Raw genomic sequence first — 26,032 nt, 5'->3', positions numbered from 1 at the left:
GTGTGTGTTTTGTGTGTCTGTGTGAGTAAGAAAGAGAGAGGAAGAGTCAGAGATCCTTCTTTCTGGCAGATAAGATTCAAAGAATTGCCCCATGAAATGTTACACCGGGGTGGTTATGGGTCTGTCTCTTTCTACACGTAGACTGGTGGATGTTGTGCAATGAGAGTGTATGTTTGGGGAGAGAGAGCATGCTCTACTACGTTTGACTAAATAAACAAAGTGAATTAGCTATCTCCCCAGCCAGAACGTGTCATGGCTGGTTACACATCATTCATCGTGACTAATTCAGAGAGAGAGATGTCACTCAGCTGGGTGGAAATGTGTGTGTGTACATGTGTATCACTCCAATTGCACCGCCGGGTATGCTGCTGTAAAAGTTCACTGTTTTGTGTGTGTGTTTTAGAGATATTGAGTACTATTTTGTGTGTGCTTGCACGTTTAAGTGTTGATATGTTCACATTTCTGTCTCTCTGTCACCCTCTGCTCCACTATTTTATCACTGGCTTGATACGTCGTCAATGAGGCTGGCATGCTAAATGATAATTAAGACCATTACACGCTCACAGAGCATGCTACCAGTGCAGCACACGGCTCCCCTCAATCGCAGCCTCATCTCAGGGGACACCCTACTACTCACACAGTCGTGTATCTCTCCAAATTAGGTTAGATTTTCATTCCACCTCATTCGCCATGGATGTGATGTGGTTATTATAAACTCATGATATGGTTAGTGAGCCTGCTGCCATTAGATGGGTGGAGGCATCATGTTGGAGCGTTAAAGGGGAAATGGATTGCCAACACTCAGTATTAAATATCTCTGTTTCTCTTGCTCATGCATACTTGTGTTCAGTTTGCAGCAGATGGACCCAATCTGATACACACAGTGTAATACAAAACACACACAGGCACACACGTGAATCTAAGACACAAACACACACACACACATTACCCTAACACAAATGATCTGTCACCTCGAAATGTACACCTTCATCTCCTTGTGCAGTGGTGGAAAGTAGATTCACTCAAGAACTATACTTAAATATAGTTTTGAGGTACTTTACTTAGGTATTTTCATTTTACACTACTTCATGCTTTGTTTATACTTCTAGTGCACTATTATAGGGCAAATATTGTCCTTTTTATTCCACTGCATTTATCTGACAGCTATAGTTACTACTTAGTTAGAAACAATATCTAGTTGGGTCCCTGAAACACATTTCAGATCCCTATGAGTTGTTAGAAGTTCAACCAGCGTCATTTCTCCTCTAGACTGAGGCCAAAAGAGGTGAAATTATTGAATATTCCACAAAAAATCAAAGATCATTGATGATCAAAATGAATACAAATGTGTTCAATCATCTCACGCCCCCTTAAATATAGCTTGTGACCTTTTGAAGGGGGCTCAGTCCCTGGGTTGGGAACCACTGGACTACACTTCTGAACTATGTGTTAAGTAGTAAAACTAGTTCTATTTGGACCAACCATAACAATAAAATGCTACTTGTGCCTAAATGCATCAGTATTAATAATAATAATAATTTTTACTTAAATATGATTTTAAATGCAGAAATTTTACTTGTAATGGAATATTTTTACATTGCTTTAGGTAGATTTACTTAAGTACTTTGTCCACCACTGTCCTTGTCATACTTCTAATCTGAAACACCCTAACCCAGAAACCATATCCATACAATAACCTTATCACTGACATTGTGCCAGAGCCAGGCTTGAAGGCAGCTGTCTCTCCTCAGGTTTCTCCTGATCTGGGGTGTGTACATGCTCCTCTATGTGTTAAAGTACCTGCACAGGTATCAAATACTGGCTTAGAAAAACGTAGCCTCGGGTTAAGGTATTTTTTTGATGTATGTATACAAATCAGAAAGTCTTTGACAAAAGAGGTTTGAATGCAGGCACCTCCAGATTTCAGATGAGATTGTAAGCTCAGGATCAGATGTGAGATGTGTCCTCCTTATAAACTAGATTGAAAAAATGTTTTTGTTTTGGCTGACTGAAAAAATGGCTTGAGCTTTTCGTAGAGAAAAGGATGAGAAGACAGAATAAAGGACTATAGACAGAGGGTGGAAGCATTGGGTATAAAGGGGGATATGGGCGTGATATGTTGTGACATTTCTATATTGCTTGCATTAAGAGGGCTTGTGCAGTGTGATAATGACTACAGTGTGATTGTATGTGTGTGTGAATGTGGCTGTGCACATATTGCACATACAATATGGGCTATTAGCTTTGTCAAATATGTGTGGAAAATTAACTTATAGCCATATATTTAAACAGCCATGCCCACTTCTTAGATAGCACCAGTGGGCATCATAAAAACCATTAAGCTAAAATGCCGGCACAGTGTTGCCTTTGCAAGGCAGCGAGGGAGTCTTAAAGCATGAATGCATGACTATGTTATACAGGCATGAGGCCAGATTAGATTAGAGTTTAACCAGGAATGTTTATAATGAAACTAGAGACAGAGGAGTGGAGTTGAAACAGTAGAGCAGCACATCACTCATCCAAAACAAAATTCACATACCCTGCAGGTAAAAACTAACATCATTACAGTTCTTGTAATTATGCACTAATGTTAACATTTTGATTAATCTTTGATGAAATTTTAAAGGTTTGATTGAGGGTAATGAAGGGGTTTTATATATGTTGCCTTCATGTTTGTAAACACATTGTGTATGTAAAAGCTCCTATGTGCAAAATTTGAAGGTTTCTCTGGCGACCCCTAGTGGTAGTATAAAATAGGGCATCTGATTGAGTAAATGGCTGAGAGCAAATCAAAGGCTGCAGAAAATTTCACTGTGATTGTCTCAAATTTTCCACAAACAAAAACGATGCAATCAGAAAAATTGTGTATAATCGCCTATCAATTCCACACACATGCTGCTTGTCACAGAATATCTTACAATGAAGCTCAATTATATCCTTGTCTGTTTCCTTCACTCAAAATATGAATTCCTAATTCCAGAGTATAGCCACAAAAAAGTGCTTTCCAACTTTACCCTGTTTTTAAAAGTCATCCTTGCTTGGATACATGTGCTGTATTTAGGACTCAGCCACAGTCTTCTGCCAGTTAATCTCAAATGTAAGCTTTTAAGTAACTGAGAGCACATTACACTGTGAATGTAAAAATACACTTTGATGTTGTAATAATAGATTTTAGGGATCTAGTGTCGTCTTTAATTTTACTTTACTCTTTTTTTATTTCAGTCAGTGTTTTGATTGTTTTTTGTTGGGGTTTTTTTTGTTTTGTTTTTTGCATTTTTGTCTTTGTTTTAACAAGACGTCAAAACCTAGTATGTGGTTGCGCCATGTCTGGTCAGTCTGATAAACTGTGGCCAAATTGTTATATGGATAGTCAGTGGTATTGTCTATAATGTGAATTCCTGGATATTAAATGTTCATCTGCAATTCTCTGTGGTCCCAGTTACACTTTGGTTTGGCCAGAAAATATCTTCAAATAGTAGAAGATCAGTAGAATATTACAGTCAGGGACAGACTTTTGTGGCTGGACCACGCTTTGCTGCGGTCTATCCAAAAGGTGCTATGAAAATAAAGCTGTGATTACAAGGAAGACTTCCTGGTTAGTTTTATCAAGGCTTCTGCTTAAAAACAATGTTGAATTCATATTGCTTCTCTAACGCCTACCTAGTCTATGATATTAGACTGTGATATTACTGAGTATTATTACTCAAAGGTATTTGTACTTTACTTGAGTACTGTATTTGTATTTTATTTATCTTAAAGGACTTCCCTGCTCCAAATCAGCTTTGAGTCAGCGAGTTAAATAACTGAGAAATGATTGAATGACTACAATAAACGGATGGATTTAAGTAAAAAGAGTCTCATTTATGTAACACTGTGAGCAACAATGACTCACTTTGACTCAGCTGTCACTTCACTACGAATTTAACTATGACACACACCATACACACACACACAATGTGTATTTGGAGCAGTGATCAGGCTTAAATGATGCATTAAGCACTTAATTACTCAGGTGAAGTATTGCTGTGCGTTGGCTGTCTGTTTTAATTTTATTAGCTGACACTTTTATGGAAGTGTATCTCTGTGTCTCACACTGCCTTACGTGCCTCTTTATCCTGTATGTGTTTGTATTAGTGTATGTGGACACATACAGTTTCAGTGCTTGTTTGAAGCCATTTAGGTAATATATGAATCACAGCAGTCCGACTTAGAGCACCTAATGACCTCACTTTGTCTAAATGACATAATAGTGGCTTCACTTTTGTGGGGGATCGGAGTAGGAGGCGCAGTGCATGACTTTTGGTATTTAGTCTTATGCTGTGGAACTGTTGGTAATGGGATTGACCTAAATTAGCCTGTTTTGTTTTACTTGTGTGAGTGTGAATGTACTCCAAGTTTGTTGTTATTTGCTGGAGGTGTCTTGCACTTGCAACATGAGGCTTGTGATTGCAAAACCTTGGGTGCAATCCCATTTCTGGATTTAAAGAGGAGAGTTTGGTTTGCAAAGTGGGATTTTACGATGACTTGAGGCAGAATTTTGAGAATTTTGTGTCTCGTTTTCCACATTATTCCCATCATTACATCAGAATTGCGCCTCCTACCATTTCTTGGAGGATTTGCTTATAAACCAACTGGTGTACCTCACCGTCAATCAACGTGATGAATTATCAAGCTTGGTGGTAACCTCTTCTTGTTATGGTGATCTAACTAACATTTGTGCATCGAACTTATTGATTATGAGTCTGTTGTAAGTGAATAGTTTCTGCCAGTTTCACCAAAAAGTCAACACCATCTATCCTTAGAACATTCTAGTTCAGATGAGGACAGAACAGAGAAGGGATCCATTTGACCAGCGGGGATTGGAGGAGAGAGGAGAGAGAGAGCGAGTGGGAGAGGAGGAGGAGACGAGCAGAGGAGAGGAGGCACGGGGAGGAGAGAGTGGAGAGGTGGAAGAGATGATGATGGAGATGGAGAGAGAGAGAGAGATGGCTTGTGTACAGAATAAACCAAATAGTAAAATTACAGTATAGACAATCAGGATGAAAAAAATATAGATAAATTGTAAACATATATGAAGCTAAATTTACACCTGTTATTCTAGTAGTGTTCTTTTATGCACTGCAGTTCAGGGCTTCACTGTCCACATGAGGGCGCTATGGTGCAACTGATGGGTCTGCTGAACATTTCTGTGTTGCTCATGGTATTTTGACTCCAGCCCTTTAACGCATAGCCTCCATGCCGGTCGTGCCTTATTCTCACCATCAGATGGCGCGATATCTCTTTAGTTACTGTGGCCAGCTGTGCGCCTGCTGGCAGGTAGTGTGTGTGCGTTGAGAGAGCAGCGTGGACAGATTGATAGTCATACAACCAAAACAACAATGAGCCATGCATCTGCAGGAAGCATTTACTCTGCATTCTGTTGTGCAACTACTGCATTTAGTTTCAGTTTTATTCATTCAACTGCTGCTAAGATCCTCTGCGTACTTGAAGGAAGAAACGAGGAACAAATGATACCTTTTTTGTCTTCCTGTTATTCTCTCTCCATATCTGTCTGTCTGTCAGCACTTTTGCATGATGCCTGGACAAACAATTTTTTTGCACCGCCTTTTTTGTAATTAGGTCTAAAGACAATCTGTTGAACTCTTTTCAGGGTTGTATTTGCTATAGAGTGCATAATGTCGTAAAACAGGTCAGAGGTAACCATGTTATATAAAAACAATTTTTCATGTGCACTGCTTTTAATTGGATTCAATTGAGCCATTAGTTGGCTGCCATTGTTCTATTGTGTAATTGGGCCCCTGTGAATACGGACGTGAAGCCGTTACTTGATTAAAACCTGACTTCTCTAAGAAGCCCCAGAGAAGAAAAAAACCCAAAACAAAACAAAATGAAAATAGAAGTTCTGTTTCTGACTTGTGATGTCACCGTGTCTCCACACTGAGAAGCTCCCCCATTCGCGCTTTGATCACAGTTGTTGAGGGTGATTGATGTCTCCCACCATTGCGCGCTGTGGAGAGATGATCATTGAATCCAGCGGCACAATAATGGCATCGCTGACAGGGAGTCTCGCTCTCTCACGGTCGTCCCTGGCTATTACCTGAACCGCACCTGTGGACTTCATCTTCCCTTGTCATTTACACACGCAACAGAAGCTCCAGACGCGCGGGTGCGCGCATCGCGTGCACCTCCACCGACTAGGGATTGCATTGTGCTGAGTTGACCGAAAAGCTCCTTGTTCGTGTAGGTTCGGCAGCTTAAATGAGAGCACCTCACACATTTGACCAACTTGCACCTTCTCTTCACTAACTTTGATGGGGACTTCGATATCAAGCAGGGAAAATGCCTGTGATGAAGGGATTATTAGCGCCACAGAACACGTTTCTGGACACTATAGCCACACGTTTTGATGGCACTCGTAAGTTTGCTTTTAATTGTTTTTTGAACACTTCATCTTTTTTAGCAGCTATAATAGTTTTTAATTTCGATTGGCTTGTGTTCTCTGGTTTGTAAGGGGCTTGACAAAGCAGGCTGCAGGCTATTTCCCGCAGATCTTTGAGTAGATTAAAAGCCTAACACCTGCAAATATCAAATAAAGAATCCTGGCTCCTCGGTTTGTTGCCCATGGTGCTGAATGGCCTTTCAATTAAATGTACACATCAGGGCAGCAGACAGCTCGGACCCGTTGTTTTTTTTTTTTTTTTGCTCAGATAGACTTTAACTTCAAGGTAACTTCGAATTGTTTCATGTCTCAGGACCAGACAGGAAAACGAGGAGCGCCCACAGCCATTATCAGGCTGAGGTTGTCGCTGTCCGCGGTGCTGAAACCTCAGCACCTCAGACAGCGACAAAGGGTTAACAGCTCACACTGGCTCTCATCTGCACACCACCACACATTTGGACGACTTGTTCACAAGTTGCAGCCTGTGTCATGTATTTGATACATATATTTGTGGACACACCTGAGTAAATCCAACTTTTTTGTTGTTGTCCGCGCCTCATTTCTCCCTGAGGTTAACCTTTATTATCTCTGCTCTTTGGCAGACAAGTCCTCCCACTGGTCTGAGACCAGCAGTCGCATTTATCAAAATTAATTGGTCGTCGGCGGCATTACAGCAAGTCTTTCCTCGGGCCTGTGCACACACACAGGCATTTCTAAACGACAACTTTTGTCTGAACCCTTGTCTTGTCTTAGTAGTCTCTTTTTTCATAATGAGCAGTCTCTATTTCTCTTGGCAGAATCTTAGAAATCAGCAGTGTTTCAGGGCCTGTTTCTCTTTCTGCTCAGTTTCAACTCATTTTCTGACTTTAAAGTCTTAGTCCCCTTTGTATGTTTAGGTAGCCATGCACATCCTAAGGCATGCATTTTTGGATAGATTTTCTTGGAAATTAGAAATTGTGGCTTGAATTTATTTCATTTTCACTTTTATTAAAATTGATATATAATGTACCAGCCGCGCTGCAACTAACACCTATTATTATATTATCAGCCCTCTATTGTCTCGTCTGTAAAACATCAGAAAACAAGCTTCCTGAAGACCAATATGATGTCATTTAATGTTTTGTTTTGTCCAACCAACAGCCCAAAGCCTAGATATTCAAGATATTCAGTTCATACTGTGAAGACAAGAAAAAGCAACCAGTTCTCACATTTAAGACGCTGAAACCAGAGTTTGACATTTTGGCACTGATTATCAAAAATAGATCTGTCAATCGATTAATCGACCAGTTGTTGCAGCTATACATGCCATCATAGTGCATCTAAATAGTGGGTTGTTGGTACAGTATATTTGTGAAAGACGAGTACTGTATATTGTTTATTTGTCAAAAACACATACAAACAGCCCATTTTGTGTCATTACTGATGTTTGAACATTTGCAACCTTTTAAAACACAGTTTTACTGTAGCTGTGCTATTTTTGTTCACTCTTTGCCTCTTATTATTAAAATCTTTATCATTGTCCTCAGTGATAATGATTTATCCTGCATTAAGTGCCAACCCAAACTCACCACCTGACCCCACTCATACCCTACTCATTGGGACATTCTCCATTTTGTCCAGTACGTTTATACAACCCAGAGAGGCCCCATATTCACTGGTTGAGCACCGTTGTATGAGTAAGAGCAGGCTATATATCAAGTGGCAACAAACATCCAGCTGCCTGGGCAGGAGCTCTGTTGTAACACAAGGGAATTCGAGTACTGGTGCCTAGCACAAGTGGCTTGTCTTTGAGCGGCGAGGCAGAGGAAATTAACGTTAGATCTGAACTGTGAGATTGGGCAGACAAGAGGTAGTGGAGCTTGACGGGACAAATTGGGTCTGATGGCCCGGCCAGGAGCAAATATAAGGGAGGTGCTGGGTTCACTGCCATGTGATCCCCTTTGACGTCATCCAAAGCCAGGGCAGGCGAGTGGGACCTGGAGATAGTGCATGATAAATGGGTGAAAGTGAAAGTAGGCAAGTCTTTAACTTGATCTGATTTGTACACTGAGACAAGCTTTTTTTTTCTTTTCTTTTTTTACATTCACTGGTGGCCTTTAAAATTGATTAAACCTTTAAATGCTCATAAAGAGAGGGATTTTATTCCCTGTTCAGACCCAGGCTTTTTTCAAGACATAACCTAGTGGTTACAGAGACAGGCAATTACTGCAAACTTTCAGGATAAATTAAATTACCAGCAGTGAGAAGATACCAAATGCATTGTGCTTGCTCTTTTAAATAGTTCAAATAAGAGTAGACATTAGATGTTTAAGGCTTATTTTTATTTATTTTTGCCATGTGTGAAGGAACTACAGTAGCAGCTTTGCAATTACTCAGAATTCCTTGGAGGATGAGGCAGAAAATACACAGATTTTCTAAATATTTTTACAGCATCTCACAGCTGACTTGTTGCTTTAGTTTATTCTGCACAAAGTCATCTCACAGCACATGTCATGACGTTTTAAAAGACCAACAGTGTTTGTGTGTTTCACTGTGTGTTTTGTCGATTCATTGGTTGGCAGACAGAAACACCTCTGATCGCTGTGTTGGGATCGGTGTGTTCTTGTTTGCCTGTACTGTAACTAAAATAACAGAATTTGTCTGTAGCTCTGCACTTTGAGGACTGTGTGAGAGTGCTTTAACACTTTCTGTCATCATTAAGACAGTGCGCCATCCAGGTGACTAATTTTATCATTTGTCCAACACTGGAGCTGTATTTAGTGGTGTGCTGCTCATTACAATCACACATAGTCATTTAGCACACAGTGTAGTAATTTGAAGTATATGTAGATTTAGGGTCTGCATTATTTTCATTGTTTATTTTCTAGATGAATCGTTTGTTGCATAAAACCATACTTTTGCATACTTTTTTGTATCATAAAAGACCACTACATTGTCACAACTGAGGAGCTAGAACCAGTGAATTTTTGCATTTTAGTTTTAAAAAGTGCCTTAAGCAGTTGATCAACTATCAAAAAGTGTGTTGTCATTTTTTCTAAAATCAACAAAAATTTAAGGTCCAGTGTGTAATATTTAGGAGGTTCTATTGACCAAAATGATGTATGATATTATAATGTGTATAATGTTGTTTTCATTAGAGTATAATCCCCTGAAAATAAGAATAGTTATGTTTTTGTTACCTTAGAATAAGCCTTTTATATCTACAGACGCCTTCCCTGGAGGCCGCCATGTTGAACTGACATGTATAAGCAGCAGCCCAGAACAGACAAACTAAACACTGTCTCGAAATAGGGCCATTTATGTTTTTCACGCATTTCGTGGCCATCGTTGTTTCTCCTTCACACATGGAAGGGAAGTGTGAAGCGAGAGAGTTGCAATCTGCAACTACACAGCTAAATGCCACAAAATCATACACACTCATCCTCTAGAAGTATAATTTTCTTCACCTTTTTATCCAAGCATGGAAATATAAATTTAGAGTGAAGACCCTTAGTTCCTTTGTATAACTGGCCTTCTTTGTAGATGGTTATATCACTGAAGTGTGGTTAAAATGCATCCAACTGCCATTTAATACGTCTGAACTGAAGCCATTGCTGCAGTCTCATCACCAGAATACTTGCTGACTTGACTTTCTGTCAGCCAATGATAGCCTTCATTGGGGAGCTGAAGACAGTACTGTCGTACTGTCCCTCTGCCAAATTAAGCAGACGGTTTGGTGGAACAGTTGTAGCAGAGGACTGTGTAAAGTCTCCCAGTGTGTGCTGCGTGCTTCCCATCCTGCGCTATTCTTCCAGATAGCTATTTTCTCTCAACGCACACTTGTTCCACCTCCACTAGGCAGGTAATTACTGTCACGATCACTGATGCCAAGACTTGGAACAGCTGTGTGTTGAGTTGGTATTTAAGTGTGTCTGTGAATGAAAGAGAGAGAGGGGGTTGGGGGTGGTGGGTGATGGTCTGTATGTGAGTAGAGAAAGATGAAGACACAGTGGAGGAAGCAAGAAAAAAAGTGTGCAGCATTCAGCACTTTGTTAGTTTGTGACACAGAACTTTATGTGTGTGTGTGTGTGTGTAGCTTTGTGTGTGTGTGTGTGTGTGTGTGTGTGTGTGTGTGTGCTCAGCTGTCTCCGTCTTAGAGCATAAGGGTAGTAAAGCAGAAGTTTCCTCTCCACTGATTAGCTTTCTTTAAATGCAGCACGTCTAATTAAGCTGTTAAAAAGTGGCTGTGGGATCCCACTTCGTGATTACCACTTACTGCCAGGTGAATGTTTGAAAACTCATCCGAGTATCTCACACAGTCGAAGAAGCCATCGCTATCAGATCCTGCTTCCTCAGAGAAGACAGATATGCTGTGGCTGTCCCTATGGCTCAGTCTCACCAGCAACCTTATGACCTGCAGGAAAACCCAGGGAACTAATTACAGAGTTTGAAAGACCACAGACCAAATGCTGATGCACATATGTTTCAATAAGGTATATTAAAGTAGACTTAACCCAGGATTATCCAGGACTACATATTTCATTCATTGACCAACACATAAACAACTCTTTAATTTCCCTTAATAGACATTTAGTACATTGTTATTTTACCATCTGATTATGCTAACTTGTGCAAAGGCAGGTCTAATGTTGTCCTCAGCTTGAGAATGGCTGTGAAAGAAGTAATGAGTGCAGTTATGAGACTGTGAGGGAGTAATCAATCATCATTGACTGTAGTGCTGCAGGGTGCAGAGGGGCTCTCACTTACTGCCAGTGTATTGGCACTGCTGTTCCCATTTTCTCCAAAGCCCACTTAATATTGAGACTGTTTTTATTTCAGGGTAAAAACAAACAGAAAGGATGGCACTGTGATATATCGCAGTGAGCAATGTACAAAACAGAGGACCTCTTTTTTAAGAAATTGTAATCAAGTTCTGCTTCATCAGAACATTCCAGATTGAAAGAAGTGACAGCTTACAGGCCTACTTAAACCATTGCTAGTAAGCTAATTGGTAACGTGCTATCTATCATTTATATTTACTTATGTACTGCACTTAAGCATGTTTTTGAGGTACTTGTACTTTACTTGAGTTTTCTGCTACTTTATACTTCTATTCCACTACATTTATTTAGGCAAATATTGTACTTTTTACTCCAATTAGGCCTACATCAATTAAATAACCTCAGATGGTTAATTTGCATTAGTACAAAATATAATAAACAAATTGTAGTGTAGTGTATTTCTACACTATGGCATTGCTACTTTTACTTAAGTAACTTCCACCACTGCTATCTGTCCACTAGCCATAGTTCCCCAAAACACTTCACCAAACTAACTGACTTACCACCAGCTAGCAAAAAGCTGACACTATATTTGTACCATGAACTACTATTTATTCTATTATTCAAACCTTCATTAATTGTTTGTTTTGTCCACTTGGGAGAGGTGCAACAACATTTACATATTATCACCAGTTGTTAAGGTGAACTTGTTGCTGGTTGCCTATTTACACATCCAACAGACAAGTAACAACATAACAGATTCATTTGAGGCTGTGTTTCAGGCATCCAATATATATAAATCCAATATTCACTCTCCTCAGTGTTAGACTTATATAATATAACAGGCTCAGCTAAATGCTTCACCAGATAGTCGCTAACTTCGTCTGTCTGCTGTTTGTTTGTCCATGTAGTATAGTCTTTTTTTTTTGTGCTGAAAATAGCTGCCTGCTGCTCCACGGTGTACACATATGTGCCTCAAGACAACATGTTTTAATTTGTATTAATCAGAAATAGGCTGTTTCCTACAACAACACCAGTTAGATGTCTCCTTTGTCAGCGTCTGTGTACTCGCTCGCTATAAACCAACATAGCTAAAGGCATCGGCTAAGTCTATAAAATGTAAATTAGTGTTTTGAATGAATAGCAACCCAGCAGTATCCACTGGCTTTAACGAGGCTTTGACAAAGTATACAGTTAAGAAGACACAGCCAACATCATCAGTACAGACTCAGAAGGCAAACGCTGTCTTCGCTGTAAGGTCACTAGACTTGATTGTTACTTAAAAGAGGCGAGCACCTCGGCTATTCCACCAAACTTCTGGGACTTGAGAGTTTCCCCATCACCGTGGACGTTCTGCCTTGTTAAACCACCCAATTAGCAAGATTCCTCCCCTAATCACCATCTCTAATGGCCTGTCCAAAACGATCGACAAACGGGGGTTTCACCAGCGGAAGTCTCGGCCAAGTCGGCCATTTTTAGACTCAATTAATTTTTCAAATAAGAGGATTGGCTTTTGTGAGAAAGAGAGAAAATTTTAGAGGGGCCTCAACAGTGGAAGGTGAAAAAGATACTGACCAAGAGAGATAGAGGGGAAAAAAACAACAGCAGGGAAGCAGGCTTGCAAATTACAAAAATGTAATATGTTTTAGTTGGTTAGTGCCTGAGGGATTGTATGATAAAGAGACACAGAAGTGATTAAGGCGGTGGATTTGTCTAATGATTTTCTCTCTTCAGTTATATGGTTTGAGAGGATCACTACTGTTTAAATGACTGTGTGAGTCTGTGCGTGCGTGTTCTGTATGTGTGTGCACATTTATAAATGCGCAAATGCTCAGACTACAACACAAATTACAAATAATTGATAAACAACCTGCAATTTGTCCATACAGTACAGGAACTTTGGTATGTGACATTAGTCTCATAATCCCATGTGTTGATTTGTTTCAGTATCCATTGCTAAGACAAACTGTAGAGTTGTAACCTTGGTTGCTATAGTGTGTGCCGGTGGTTACCATGGCAACTCCAGAGTGACTTTTTTGTAGTTAGGCGACTGCTCTGTAGCAGTTTCTTAAAAGCTTGCATGAATTCTGGCAAAGAGGTGAGGAGGTCTTTCCATCCATCTCTCCACTTCCCTGCCAATTTTTACCACACTCCATCTCCATCTTTCATCATTCCACCTCTCACAGCTCCATCTCACTTACTTTCAACTTTTCACATCACCCTATCACCCTCTGTCCCTTTCCCACCCTCATATGTCGGCCTTGGTATATTTGTCAGCCTCCCTTTCTCCTTCCCCTTACCCTTCCACATCCCCCTCATCTTTCACTTTCTCACCTGCGAAGCCATCCATCTCTTGCTCTCCCTGCTGTGCCTCTCTGTCGGTTTCTGCTTCCTTCTCTCTCTCTTTCTCTCTTTCTCTCCCTCTCTGTGTGTCCATTGCTTCCTCACGCTTGCTCACCCATCATATGAATTGTTGTGCCATAAATAGCTCAGGGGTTACTCTAGGTGGTGTCACGGGGCTGTCTAGGAGCTGGTGAAAGTGCATACAGAGCATTTTTGAGTGTGTTTAAAACCACAGATCTGGGACAAAGCATTGTGTGGACAAGGTACCTCGAACACACACTCACCTCTTCCCCACCTCTCCATTTTTTGTGGAGAGCTACAGTTTGTGCCTTACATTTTCCTCTAAACCATCTAGTTATTGTACTGACCTGCTGGGAAGGGAAATTTCAACAAATCTTCCAACCTAAAACCCTATAACAGGTTGTTTGTCTTTGTTTTTGAAAACATACCCATACAAATTGTAACATAAGTATGCTAACATGCTCACAATGACATCAGGTTTAAGGTTTACCATATTGACCAACTTAGTTTAGCGTGTTATTTGCCAGTGAGCACTAAACACAGAGTATAGCTGAGGCTGATGAGAATGTCATCTGTTTTGGTCATAAACCAAAGTACTGGGAAAAGTGAAAGTTTGACCTGATGATGATGCTTGAGGAAACATCAGATGGTTATAGTTCACACTATTCATCCTGTTGGAAGGAATCCACCAAATGTAATCCTTCTAACAGTTGTCCATATATTTTAAAATGTCAACTTGTTGGTGGTGTTAGGGTAAAAGTCAGGAGATCACCAGCATCACTAGGAATCATCTTCTGTGAGCCATGCATGTCCATACACATTTTTGAGCCAATCCATAGTAGACAAATATATTTCACTTGACAAGTAACCTGCTGGTGGCACTACGTGAAACATCAGTGGATCATCAAAATTTTTAGGATTTATCCAATAGGCATCATGAACATTTGTACCGAATTTCATAGCAATTTAAGTCAAAATCAACATTGTCCTCTTTCAAGCCACTTATTGAGATTTTTCAACCTAGACCACAATATTGCCATCCATAGAACCATGAGGCTAGCTTAGATAATTGGGGAAACAATGTGGTGATAAAAGAAACCAATGCCGACTGTTAAAAAGACAGGATGCCAACTGTGATGCTATAACAATACTATTTGCTTCTTAGGGAATTATTTGGATGATCACAAAGGGTCACTAGTCAGGAAAACATCTTAGTCGTGTTAATTAGTGATCAGATGATAAGGAAACACACCAATTCCCAAACCACCTAAAATAATGCATTTTGAGAAGAGGAAACATGTGTCTTATGCTGGTGTTTTGATGGTATAATTACACTTGTAAGTATTAATAGTTCACACATGCTATGCAAATCATTCCTTCAACAACAATTACAAGGCACTTCAGTTAACTTTTATTGCATAAGAAGCCTCTGTAACCATCTCTCTTCTTCGTCCTTGTTCTCTTTCTGCTCTCCCTGCCCTCTTTCCTCCTCTTCCCTCCCTCTCTATTTCTTTGTCTCCATCTTTCCTCCTCCGCTCCTCCTATTCTACGTGTCCCTGTGGGGTTTCTCCAGCAGCTGTCATGCAGTAGTGTGAGCATGAGGGGAGATGATCTATGGGCTTGTACACCGGAGCAATTAGCCAAAAGAAATATAGAATGGAGAGAGAAATACAGTACAGAAATGGGAGGTGATGAAGAGGTGAAGAAGAGGAGAGACAATCCAGAGTTAAAAAATAAATGAACAAAACGGTGAGATGAAATCTGAAAAGTACTCAGAAGGTGAGATGATTCAGACTTTTCCTTTAGCGATTTGGGGTGCAGAGGAAGGATAGTAAAAGCAGACAGATGAGGCTCTTGTAAAGGTTGTGGGGAAGAAGGTGAGCGTGTGCAAAGAGTGAAAGAAATAAATGGATCGGGGAAAAGAGGGATAGTCTGGTGGAATTTCAAGGGTAGAGGAGACGGAGAGTAATTAGGTGGAGAGATCCAAAATGGTAGGAGGGACATAAAGAACAGCTGGGAGGGAAGGAAGGAGTGAAGGTTGATAGGGAAGCAGGGGAGGGAAGGAGGGATAGAGCGAAACACAGTGGGAGTTGTTGAGAGAGAAGGGGAATATACAGGTAGGGAGGGATGGAAAGAAGGGAGCAAAGGTAGGAATATTAGAGGATCGGGGAGGCAAGTTGGGGGGCGTAATGCCAGTGCATTAGCAAAGGACGAGGGGAAGGAGTCAGGGAAAGTAGGACAGCAGGAGCAAGGAGGAGAAAAGACAGGTAGAGAAAGAGAAGAATGACGGACTTTGGATAAAGGACAAAGTAAAAAAGATATCAAGAGGTTAAGAAAATAAAAATCCTGTTCTGTGTCAACCTTTTTTGCTGAGATTATCAAATAACCAAGAAATAATTTATTAAAAACTTGGTTAAAAAAACGTAAGCATAACATTAAATATGTGTGACTAAATGAACACCAATTGAAGCTAAAGTTTAAAAAAAGCATCCGTAGGTGTAGTTTTTTAAAGAATATAACACTCAAATAAACAGTTAGGCTTCCTTAGGATAGTGTAAGTGTGGTTTGATCAGATTTGATTGACAGTGGCCTGTCATCATAAGCAACAACACTGGCATTAGATTTTGATTTAGATATTGCTAAATCCTTATTGGTGCATGGAAGTAAGGGACGTCACCTTTTTCCAACAAAGTCTCACCCGCTTTATATCAATCAAAAAGAACAAATGCTCAAATCTCTCATGTGAAATAATAAAATATATAAAATTAAATAATTAATAATTAATAATAAACTTTGTCAGAAGAGTTTGTGATCATGACATTTTTAGGGCCTTTAAAATTGGCAATGGTCGTGCTGATCATTCTTAAAATTCATTCAATTGTTTTTCTTTTCTTGATTGATTGATTCCTTTTGATTACTTAGGCACACAGGGCGCACAGGCCCAACACGCTGTGATAATAAAAGGAATTACTGTTATTGTTAACATAATTATACATTCTACTTATAAATGTACTCCATAGCAGCCCACATTGTTCTTGTAACCAGGAAACACATCACTTCCTCTGTAAAGGCTGAGAAAAGACAGACTATGTTTTTGTTTGTCTTAATTATGTTTTCAATCTTGGTTTTAACACATGGGACTATGTTGAAGTATCAAATAAAAAAAATCAAATCAAATTTCTGTCTTCAGAGCAGTGCTTGTAAAAGGTATGAAGTTAAATCACTATAACACAGTAATCTGTAGTATGGAAATGTATTTATAAGGTATATCAGTTTAGTACTTTCAAGTGAGGACAATATGTTTTTCTTGCTTGTCCATTTATGCAGTCAGCATGAATTTAAAGTGGTACAATCTGCATCACAAAACAATATATAAGCTACCATCACGTTGCCTCTCCTCCATACACACATATATACTTTACACACAATATACAGCATCTCTGTCAATTCTATCCAACCAAAGTAATCCACAGTCAAACACAGCATAGTGTGTATTTCTGTCAGCACCATCCTCTGTTGCTCTGGGAGCTGCCACCAGACAGGCTGCAGGCCTTTGCTCCAGCTCCCTGAGAGGCCAGCAGCCCTGTCGGTCTCTCTCTTGCTTACCCCGAGCCTGAGGGGCCTCGCGTCTGACAGCCGGTCCCAATGCTGAGACCCGCTCTGACCATCTGTCTGGGCCACGCAGTCAGAGTATTACAGCTGACATGACATTCTCATTGTGTTTTTCTCTTTGGTTAGCGGGTATCACTGTCACTGTCTATGTTCACTATGATTCCAAAAACATGTGTAATTCCAATTTATACCAACTTGGGTTTGAATTTCATAGTTTGGTCGTCATCAGTACTGTTGGTAATTGTAAGATCGTACTAACCAAGTTAATTGCTGAGATGTGGGCACCAAGAGATATCACTAAAAAGGAGTCAGATAGGACAAGAAACATGAGTGGTGAGGTTAGCCAAGCTATTTGGAGGAGAAAATGGAGGTGAAATATAAAACAAGTACCTATTGGAAACATCCATCACAGTTGAACACAATTTCCCCTTGCAGTGAGTTATTATAAACATTTAATGTACACTCACTTTCAATTTTATCTCCAAATAAAATGGTGGATAATCTGGATAAACTGGTTACAAGGCATGTTTGTGATGTCACTATAATTTCTTTTCTGTGTACAGTATATCATAACCAATGGATCTGATAATAAGACCCAAGTTGTTCTAAATTGTAACTCTCATTTAAGGGATACGTTTGGTGATATTTTATATTTTCTTATTATTACCAAATCTAAAAACAACAAACACAACCATTAATCTATCCTATAACAAATATTTGTTATGTAGCCAAAACCTGATAGCCATCTAGACTAGATGAAAACACATAAATAACCCACACCTTTGCAGTAGGGAACGTTAAGGATGTTTCTTCATAACGATGAACATGGCCACTGTAGTTTATTTTGAGTCAAACCCAAATACACCATCCTGGTGCTGTAAATACTCACTAGAGCACCAAATCTGTCTTTGAAATACGCCCCTCCCCCCTAAAAATGTCCTTTCTGATCAGTGTGTCTAACTGTTTTAGGAAATTATTCAGCATTGTATGAAGTAATAAAAGTATACATTTATGACACAGTTTGAAAGGGTTTGGGGCTAAGAGCCAGAGACAAGTTGGGGAAGACAGAAAATATTGAGGGACGGATGAATTAATTATTGGTTTCTTTCATATGGCCAGACTCGAACCCCAAGTTATTCAAACTTTCAATGCTGCTATGTTCCCAGATCTGAGCAAATACTGTGCTGGGTATAAACAACAGAAATTATGAAAACAATACCCAAGCTTTAATGAACCACAGCCAACCTTTATTCCCTATTACATAATGTCAGGGTGTACTCTCCCAATCAATGTTCCACATTCCTGAAAGTGACATGAGTCACAATTTTTAGCGAGTGCCAGCAAGCGTGCAGAAGCAATTGTCGCTGAATGGGATTATAAAAAGGAACATGTTGCTCATTCAGCTAGAGGGAAACATACAAGGGTTTTGTTTTCTGCTGTTGTATTCCTAGTTCAGATCTAAGGTGGTTTCCTTCAACAAAGCCTGATGTACAACATAAAACAATTAAACATTGAGGTTGGTGGACAAAGGAATTCTTGATGCAGAAAATTGATTTTTGTAATGCAATGTAATTAAACAAGTCGCTTTGAAGGATGTCTCAAGCAATGATTATAAACAAGCTCACGTCACTGAGTGTGTTTGTGCATACTAGTGTGTGACATAATGTGTGTGTAACTCATTTATTTACTGTAATCATACTGAAGACAGGTATTCCTGAATGCATTGGGAATAATTGCTAATGCTTCATGTACTTTTATAATAAGTGTGTATGCATATGCATGTTATTATGAAACTTAAAGGGCTAGTTTCAGTATGCTTTACTGCTTCTCAAATTACAGCAAAAATACGCACCTACACCTTCTGAATTTCCTCACACACACATTATAGAATCTGCAGAACCACAGAAATCAACTGTCCTGTATAATGGGAATTGTACTGTAAACATTAGCTGTCTATCAGAACAGCTCAGCATCATTCTATGCTACACTGGCACTGTGGGTGTTTGTTTGTGTGGATGGGCATGTGTGTGTCCCATAATAGATGGATTCAGGTATAAACAGCTGGTCCTCTTCAACCACGTATTTAGAGCTAGACACAAATAGGCTAATTAATTGTGATAGACTTCAGCTCTAATGTGATTGTGTTTTTATTCTCATCACTCCAGCACATTCCCCACTGATTCTCCACTCTTTTCTTTATCAACATTTCTCCTTAACACATAACCTCTCTTCGCTGCAACTCTCACTGAAAGTATTATGAATTCAGGGTCAGTTTCTTGACTTGAGGGAATGAGTTTTAAGAGTAAAATTCCATTGCTCTTCAGCTTACAGATACATCAGTAATTTATCGAGGTAAATGACCTTCATGTTGCAGCCCACACAGGCCTTCATCAACATGAGCTGAGGATCCCATAAGCCTTTGTGTCTGTGTGTTAAAAGTCAACTTTTAGCTCAGGTGGCTAGTGAGAGTGATTCAGTGAAACAGTCATAGGGGCACTCCTTGACCAGTAGAATTTGGTTCCATTTTTATTATCTGAAGTTTTTAAAAGTGGGTGGTGGTAGCTGAAAGGTTAAAGCAGTGGTCTCAAAACCAGAGTGTTGGCGGTACAATGTCCTAGATGAGCTGGCCACATTTCATTTGGGAACTGTAATCATAATGTCCAATTTTCATGTTGCTGAAAACGTCATTAAAGCTGCTCCTATCAGTATATATAATATCAAATGAGTGTATTGTGTAATGTGAAAGGTGTTTCTTAACCTGACCAAACAACAGAGAATGTTATGGAGCGTTTTAGCATCTTTCAGCTCACTGTTTTTTTGTTTTTTATGGCCAATGTTTGGTTCATTCTTAATGCTCTTATGCAGCTGCTTTTTAGCAAAAATCTATGATAAACCCACACTACCTGCTCAGCACTAACAAAGACAGAAACAGCAAGAATTTAGCTGTTAAAGAGACAAATATTTTTCTCAGGAGTTGGTGGAGACCAAAATAAAGCTAAAAGAAATTGAATATTGGACTTGTTGGCTGACCAGAAACACAACTCCAAATAAATGTCAATGTTGCTCATTGTTTGCTGGATGTGAACATAAGCAACCTTTAGATAAAATGTTAGTCGTATCAACTAAGGTGATACATATGTTAATGCTTTGTTTACAGCTTATTTTCGTGCTCCCAAGTGGACAAAAAGATATAGCAGTTTTAACGTGCGTAGTCTATTAAAATTTAAAAACACTATCTTGGTAATGTTAATTTTTCCTACCTGTGTTAATTAACACACATGGATGTCACAATAGAGCACCAGCATCTCAGACCAAAACAATGGGACAAAACAATTGCCACTGACAGGCTCATACTGTTATTCTAATTTCTAAAAACATTAAGGAAAGGATTCCTACAGAGACTGACCTTTTGTTTAACCAGAAATAATCCAAAATATTGCTATCAATAGCCATACGCATAATCACTGTAACTTCAAAGTGGACAGAAACAGAATGAAACTCACCAAAACAGTCTGTGTTCATCTTTCCACTGTTCTAACAAGCACACACTCTGTTTTGGTCGAAATAAATCTTTTATTCTCTGAAGTGTATAAAAAAACAGCCATTTCAGCTGCTCTACTCGACTGAAGCTATGTAAACAAGCCACAGAGAGGCTGCGATAGCAACACAGGCAAAGAGAGTGTCAGTCTCTCCTCAGGACATTACGCAAATTTATATTTACACAGCACATAGTTGTTTGCTGCTGTATTAATGTTTTAAATCTCATATATATAACCTTTAATGATGATTTTATGATTTATATTTTGCTTTGCCAGACATTTGCAGTGCTATGGATCTGTTGTTGTCAAGGGATTGGTATGGGAACTCTAGGGATTCTAATAAAAAAGAAATTGTTTCAAACTTTAGTTTGGTCCGAAGTTTTTGTATTTTTCCTGTTTCCATGTTTTTTATGTCACAGCATTTAGTGTGAAAATATGTTAAACAGCCTTTGGGAAAGTTTAACAGTCCTTTCTTTTAAGAGGAGCTGGTAAATGAGCTAAGCTAGGCTACTCATTATTACTTGTGCTATGTGCAGGGACATTAAAAAGAAATCCATGAGTTTGTCTAAGTCTGGGTACGCAGGAAAAATAAATTAACCATAACGCCAACCCCCAACAACCTTGAGAATAATGTAATTACCTCAGCTCCATGTCATCTTACCTTGCCTCCCTTTTCTCCTGCAGACAGCAACTTCATCCTGGCCAATGCACAGGTGTCAAAGGGCTTTCCCATCGTCTACTGCTCTGATGGCTTCTGTGAGCTTACAGGCTTCTCCCGGGCTGAGGTCATGCAGAAGAGTTGTGCCTGTAAGTTCCTGTACGGGCCAGAGACCAGCGAAACCATCATCCTCAGCATTGAGGACGCCCTGGAGGAGCGCAAAGAGTTTAAGGATGAGATCATGTTCTACAAAAAGACAGGTAAGCAGTGGAAAAGACATTTTATGTTTTTAGTTGTGTCTGAGTTGTGTATTGTCATCTTTATTTTCGTCATTATCATTTAATTTGTCTGCTCTTTTGTGCTCATTCCTTGTCACTTTACTGTTAAACACTGCCTTCCTCTGCCATTTACCAATTAAGTGTTTCAACCAAGGCAAGTAGACAAGCACAGAAAGTCATTAGAGAGTGCACAGACAGAGCGATTACCATGTGAGACTTTGCCCTTATATTTCCATAAATGGATGGCAATTCTCTGTGGCTATTTCTGAAGACACATTTAAATTGACATAGATGGACCCATGGGTGGATGAAGTAATGGCTGGATAAATGGATCCATATCTTTTTTTTATTTGCCCATTCCCATTAAAAGGTGATTAAACAAACCAATCAGTTACAAAAGTCCCCTAGTTATTATTTAACGCTGAGACACATTAAACTTTCATAGCTGTCAGCTAGTGACTCCTCAACCCTGTCTCCTTCGATTACACTGAGCCCAATAGCTAGCCGTGGTGTGGTATGGTTTGGTGTGTGCCTTACTGATTAGCCAGCTGGCCAGTGAACAAAATGGAGTCAAAAATAATTAACACATCTAGGCATCAGCAGAGACATGCTTTCTGTGATGTGGAATGGTGCCATGTGCCCTTGCATGGTTATTGTAGAGTTTTCTGTACTTTTATGCCTCACATTCTTGCAGTAGATTCAGTTTTGTGTTTGGTGGTGAATTCTTCTGCAAATCAAGAGAAATCAGTTATATCAGTACTCCAAGCTTTCTCATTTTCCACGCACTTGAATGGATTTTGATTGAGGTTCATTCCTGGAAACAAATTGTTGAAAGAGTTTCACCCCTACAAGGTCCATTTAGTAGCTGTTTCTGAGCTTTTCATCATTTTATCAAGTTCATTCTTGACTTTTTGACCTTACAAGACTTGCCAGCGTGGACAAGAAATATTTCAAGTGCTCAGAAAAATGGAAATTTGAGCATTTGCAATTCCACAACATCTGGGCAAACCCCTCACCTGATACTCAAACAGCATTCAATTCATTTTGCTTTATTCATTTAAATGTTTTTGCCCTAAACATTCAGTGGTAAGTGATGTATATATCCGACCATCCTTTTCTGTTTTATTGAGTTGCTAGGAGCAGTGTATTTTTTTTTCTTACATTGATCAAAGCTTTGTTGATTTAAGAGTTGTTGTTTCTTTCTGAAAGACAACTTAGAACAACTTGTAGTGGTGCCACTTAATCTACCCATGTCTCCATTTTTCTCTTTCTATTTTCATGTAATAGGTAGCTAGGTAACTCTTAATCTCTTACCTATTGAGCTCTGATGGGTCTATTGTTTCTCTAACTGAGGAAACAGCAGTCAGAACACTCTTTGAATTGCACAGTCTAAGATTTCTTGAACCAACTTAGCGAACTTCATCTGCAAAGGAAGGTTGTGTGGGTACAATCCAAGGCTCCAAAACTAAATGGAGATTGTTTTGTTAACAGCTTGAAAAGGTTGTTTATAATACAGTTTGCTCTTGGGGAAAAAAAAAATTACTCATGCAGGTATCATGGTATGTTCTTTTGTCAGATGTTGTTCAAATTTTCTATAATTTTTCTATGATTTATAAAGCAGATTTAGTAGATGACTCAGTACAGTTTGCTTAGACACAGCTTTGCTAATACCATCACAGATGTGACTGCCTACGCCACTCTGTCTCTTGCTTTGTTGTCTTTTCTGTCACACCCCTCTATCTCCTTTTCTCCTTCTGTTCCCTTTCACTTTCCTTTTGTTACCTTTCATCTCCTTCTGCCTCTCCTATGACAATACTATTTTCTTTTCTCCCACCTCTTTTACCATTTCCACATAGTACCGTTTTGTGCCAGTTTGTTTGACTGTTTCCCATGCTTATCTTTCTTTTTCTTTCCCTGCCTCAGCCTTTTTGTGTTGTCTCATCCCTCTCTTGCCGTCTGTCACAGCAGTGTTCTGAAAGTAAACGTAGCTGATTGACTCGGTTTGTCCTCCGTCTGTCAGCCTGAGAAAAGAGAAAGCTGCATGTTCGCAATCAGGAACGCTGTTTTTCTCACTGTGTGCTTGATAGTTCTGCCTTGTCTTGCAGACATGCAGATATTCACACACACATACATACACATACACATACACATACAGATACAGAGACAAAAACACTGTGATTGAGTCATCACCAGGCAAGGAAGACTTAGTGAGTGGGAGTGATGGGAGGGAACTCCGTGGGAAATCCCTCTTAATCAGCAATTCATTTACAGACACTGAACAGAGAAAGATGAAAGGTAGCCCATGCCCTCTGCTTTGAAGACATTCATCTTGACAAAATGTGCAACAAAACTCCAAATTCTGTCTTCTCTCTTTTGGGGGGAGTGGTGAAAAACACCCCTTTCCATCCCTTTGATGGAAAACATGAAAACTATCAGTTGATCTTCAAATAAGGTAATAATTAAATAATCAATCTATCACAGAGGAAAACATGAAAAATACTGCTATGTCTAATAAAACTACCAGCAAAACAATATACCAGTGATACTGCCAAGCATAAGCCACAGCATGATGTGGATGAGACTAAATTTGATGTGATTAAATAATTAACATTAACAAAACTAAACCCCTGAGACGCTCAAATGCTCAACACAATTTTTGCTCTTCTCATAAAGATTCCCAAACTGAAAAGACATATCCTCTGCACAGTAGCCCATTCAGAACATCTCAAAACTTGTCAGGCAAAGCCCTGTGTTGTCAGGCTCCGCTTAATTGTATTTTATTGTGTCCAAATTCACAGTGCCTTTAACAGAACAATATAGTGTGATAGTGTAATATGAGACGGATTAGCTTATTGGTACCCCAGCAAGTTAACTTTCATGTTAGTATTATATATATTATATATAACAAATAGTTCGGAGTCAAACCATCAACAGATTATCACCTTATTATATTGATATGGAGAACTTGAAAAAGTTGCCTATTAACTGTACACATCTAGCAGATAGAGAGCAACATTAGCATTCTCTGGAGTCGTGTTTCTGGCCACAAGATGAAAGTAAGTTTAATGTTCAATCTCCTTTAAGCTCTGTTTTAGTCTCATCTACTCCTGAGAAGAATATTTGTCTCTTTAGCCGCTAAAGTTCACCAGCTAGTCGTGCAAGCAACTAGCTGGTGGAAACAAAGAAAACAATAAGGGTTAAAGACCCAAAAATGCTCAGTAGAGCGGGGTTAAACTGCAATAATTATCGGTTGGTTCGTCACAATAAGCAACCTTGTTCACATACAAGAGTTATTTAATCCATTGTTAACATACAGATATTTATAATAGCAGCTTTAATTATTAGACAAAAAAATAATCAGTGTCCAATAACAACTTTTTGATAAATCAAGCCTATAATAGTGATACAATAATCAGCGCAAGCACACTAATGCTGGTGCAGAAACACACATGCTGACCTGCAATTCCTCTGAAAAGCAATCTATTTAGCAGGAGATGGGACCTCAGAGATGGGTTCATCTCTTGCTGTGCTTGGGGAACAGCGACTTGGTCTATTTAAAGGCTCTGCTTCTCCCGAGGGACTTCCAACTGTAGATAGGCTTACTAATAAGTCTGGGAAACTGTTGTTCTACACACAACCCACACACACTGGTTATACACACACATTGTAAATCTATATATTTAGAGATTGTGTATAAAAGTGTTAATAGATAATAATCTTAATAAGAGTGTTTTTCCCTTTCAGCGGTGCTGTTCTGGTGCCTGCTGGACATTGTGCCAATTAAGAATGAGAAGGGCGACGTTGTGCTCTTTCTGGCTTCATTTAAGGACATCACTGACACTAAAGCCAAAACCATTCAAGAGGACAAGAAGGAAGGTCAGTATGTGTACGTGTGTGGGAAGTGTGTTGTTGTTGTTGAATATATTCTAATGGTTCCCAGCCAAGAGAGGAAAATATCCACTCATTATATTAAACCCTCAATGTTTACTATTTGTTCAGCATGTGGATTTAATGTTAAGACCATTGCTAACTGCCACAAGGCAGGATATATCAATTTCACATTAGACCAATTTGTACAAAACTTTAGACAAAACCAAACCTCAGCCTCCATTTTAACACTAAATCTGTATGATGTGCAGTGTGTTGAGTTTTAGTTTGTTTTCTCCAACAAAAGGGTGATAAAATCAGTGTACCATCACCTCGTTCTTGCTTAACATTTTCTTGCTATTTATAGTGACACCTCAGTTTTGTAGGAACCAGATATTTCAGTGCAATGGGTTTGTGGCTACTTCCAAACCAACCCTGTCTCCTTGAAATTACATTTGTATAGTACTTAATTGTTTAATCAGACATACTGGGAAACGTAATTGCTGCCTGGATTA

At 39.3% G+C, this 26,032-nt stretch overlaps 1 protein-coding gene across 1 annotated transcript in view; it reads left to right on the top strand.

The window, feature by feature from the left end:
- Positions 1-6,339: 6,339 nt before the first annotated feature.
- kcnh8 (potassium voltage-gated channel, subfamily H (eag-related), member 8) overlaps positions 6,340-26,032 on the top strand; it is a 49,747-nt gene continuing 30,054 nt past the window's right edge. Inside the window, exons 1-3 of the mRNA XM_035681532.1 lie at positions 6,340-6,415; positions 21,399-21,632; positions 25,395-25,526. Of these exons, the coding sequence (XP_035537425.1) occupies positions 6,340-6,415; positions 21,399-21,632; positions 25,395-25,526 (442 nt within the window). The remainder of the gene's footprint in view (positions 6,416-21,398; positions 21,633-25,394; positions 25,527-26,032) is intronic.

Source organism: Morone saxatilis, unplaced genomic scaffold (assembly GCF_004916995.1).
Source record: "Morone saxatilis isolate NCDOM2014 unplaced genomic scaffold, NCSU_SB_2.0 Contig9, whole genome shotgun sequence".
Classification (NCBI taxonomy): Eukaryota; Metazoa; Chordata; class Actinopteri; family Moronidae; genus Morone; species Morone saxatilis.
This window is presented reverse-complemented; position numbering and strand designations above follow the sequence as displayed.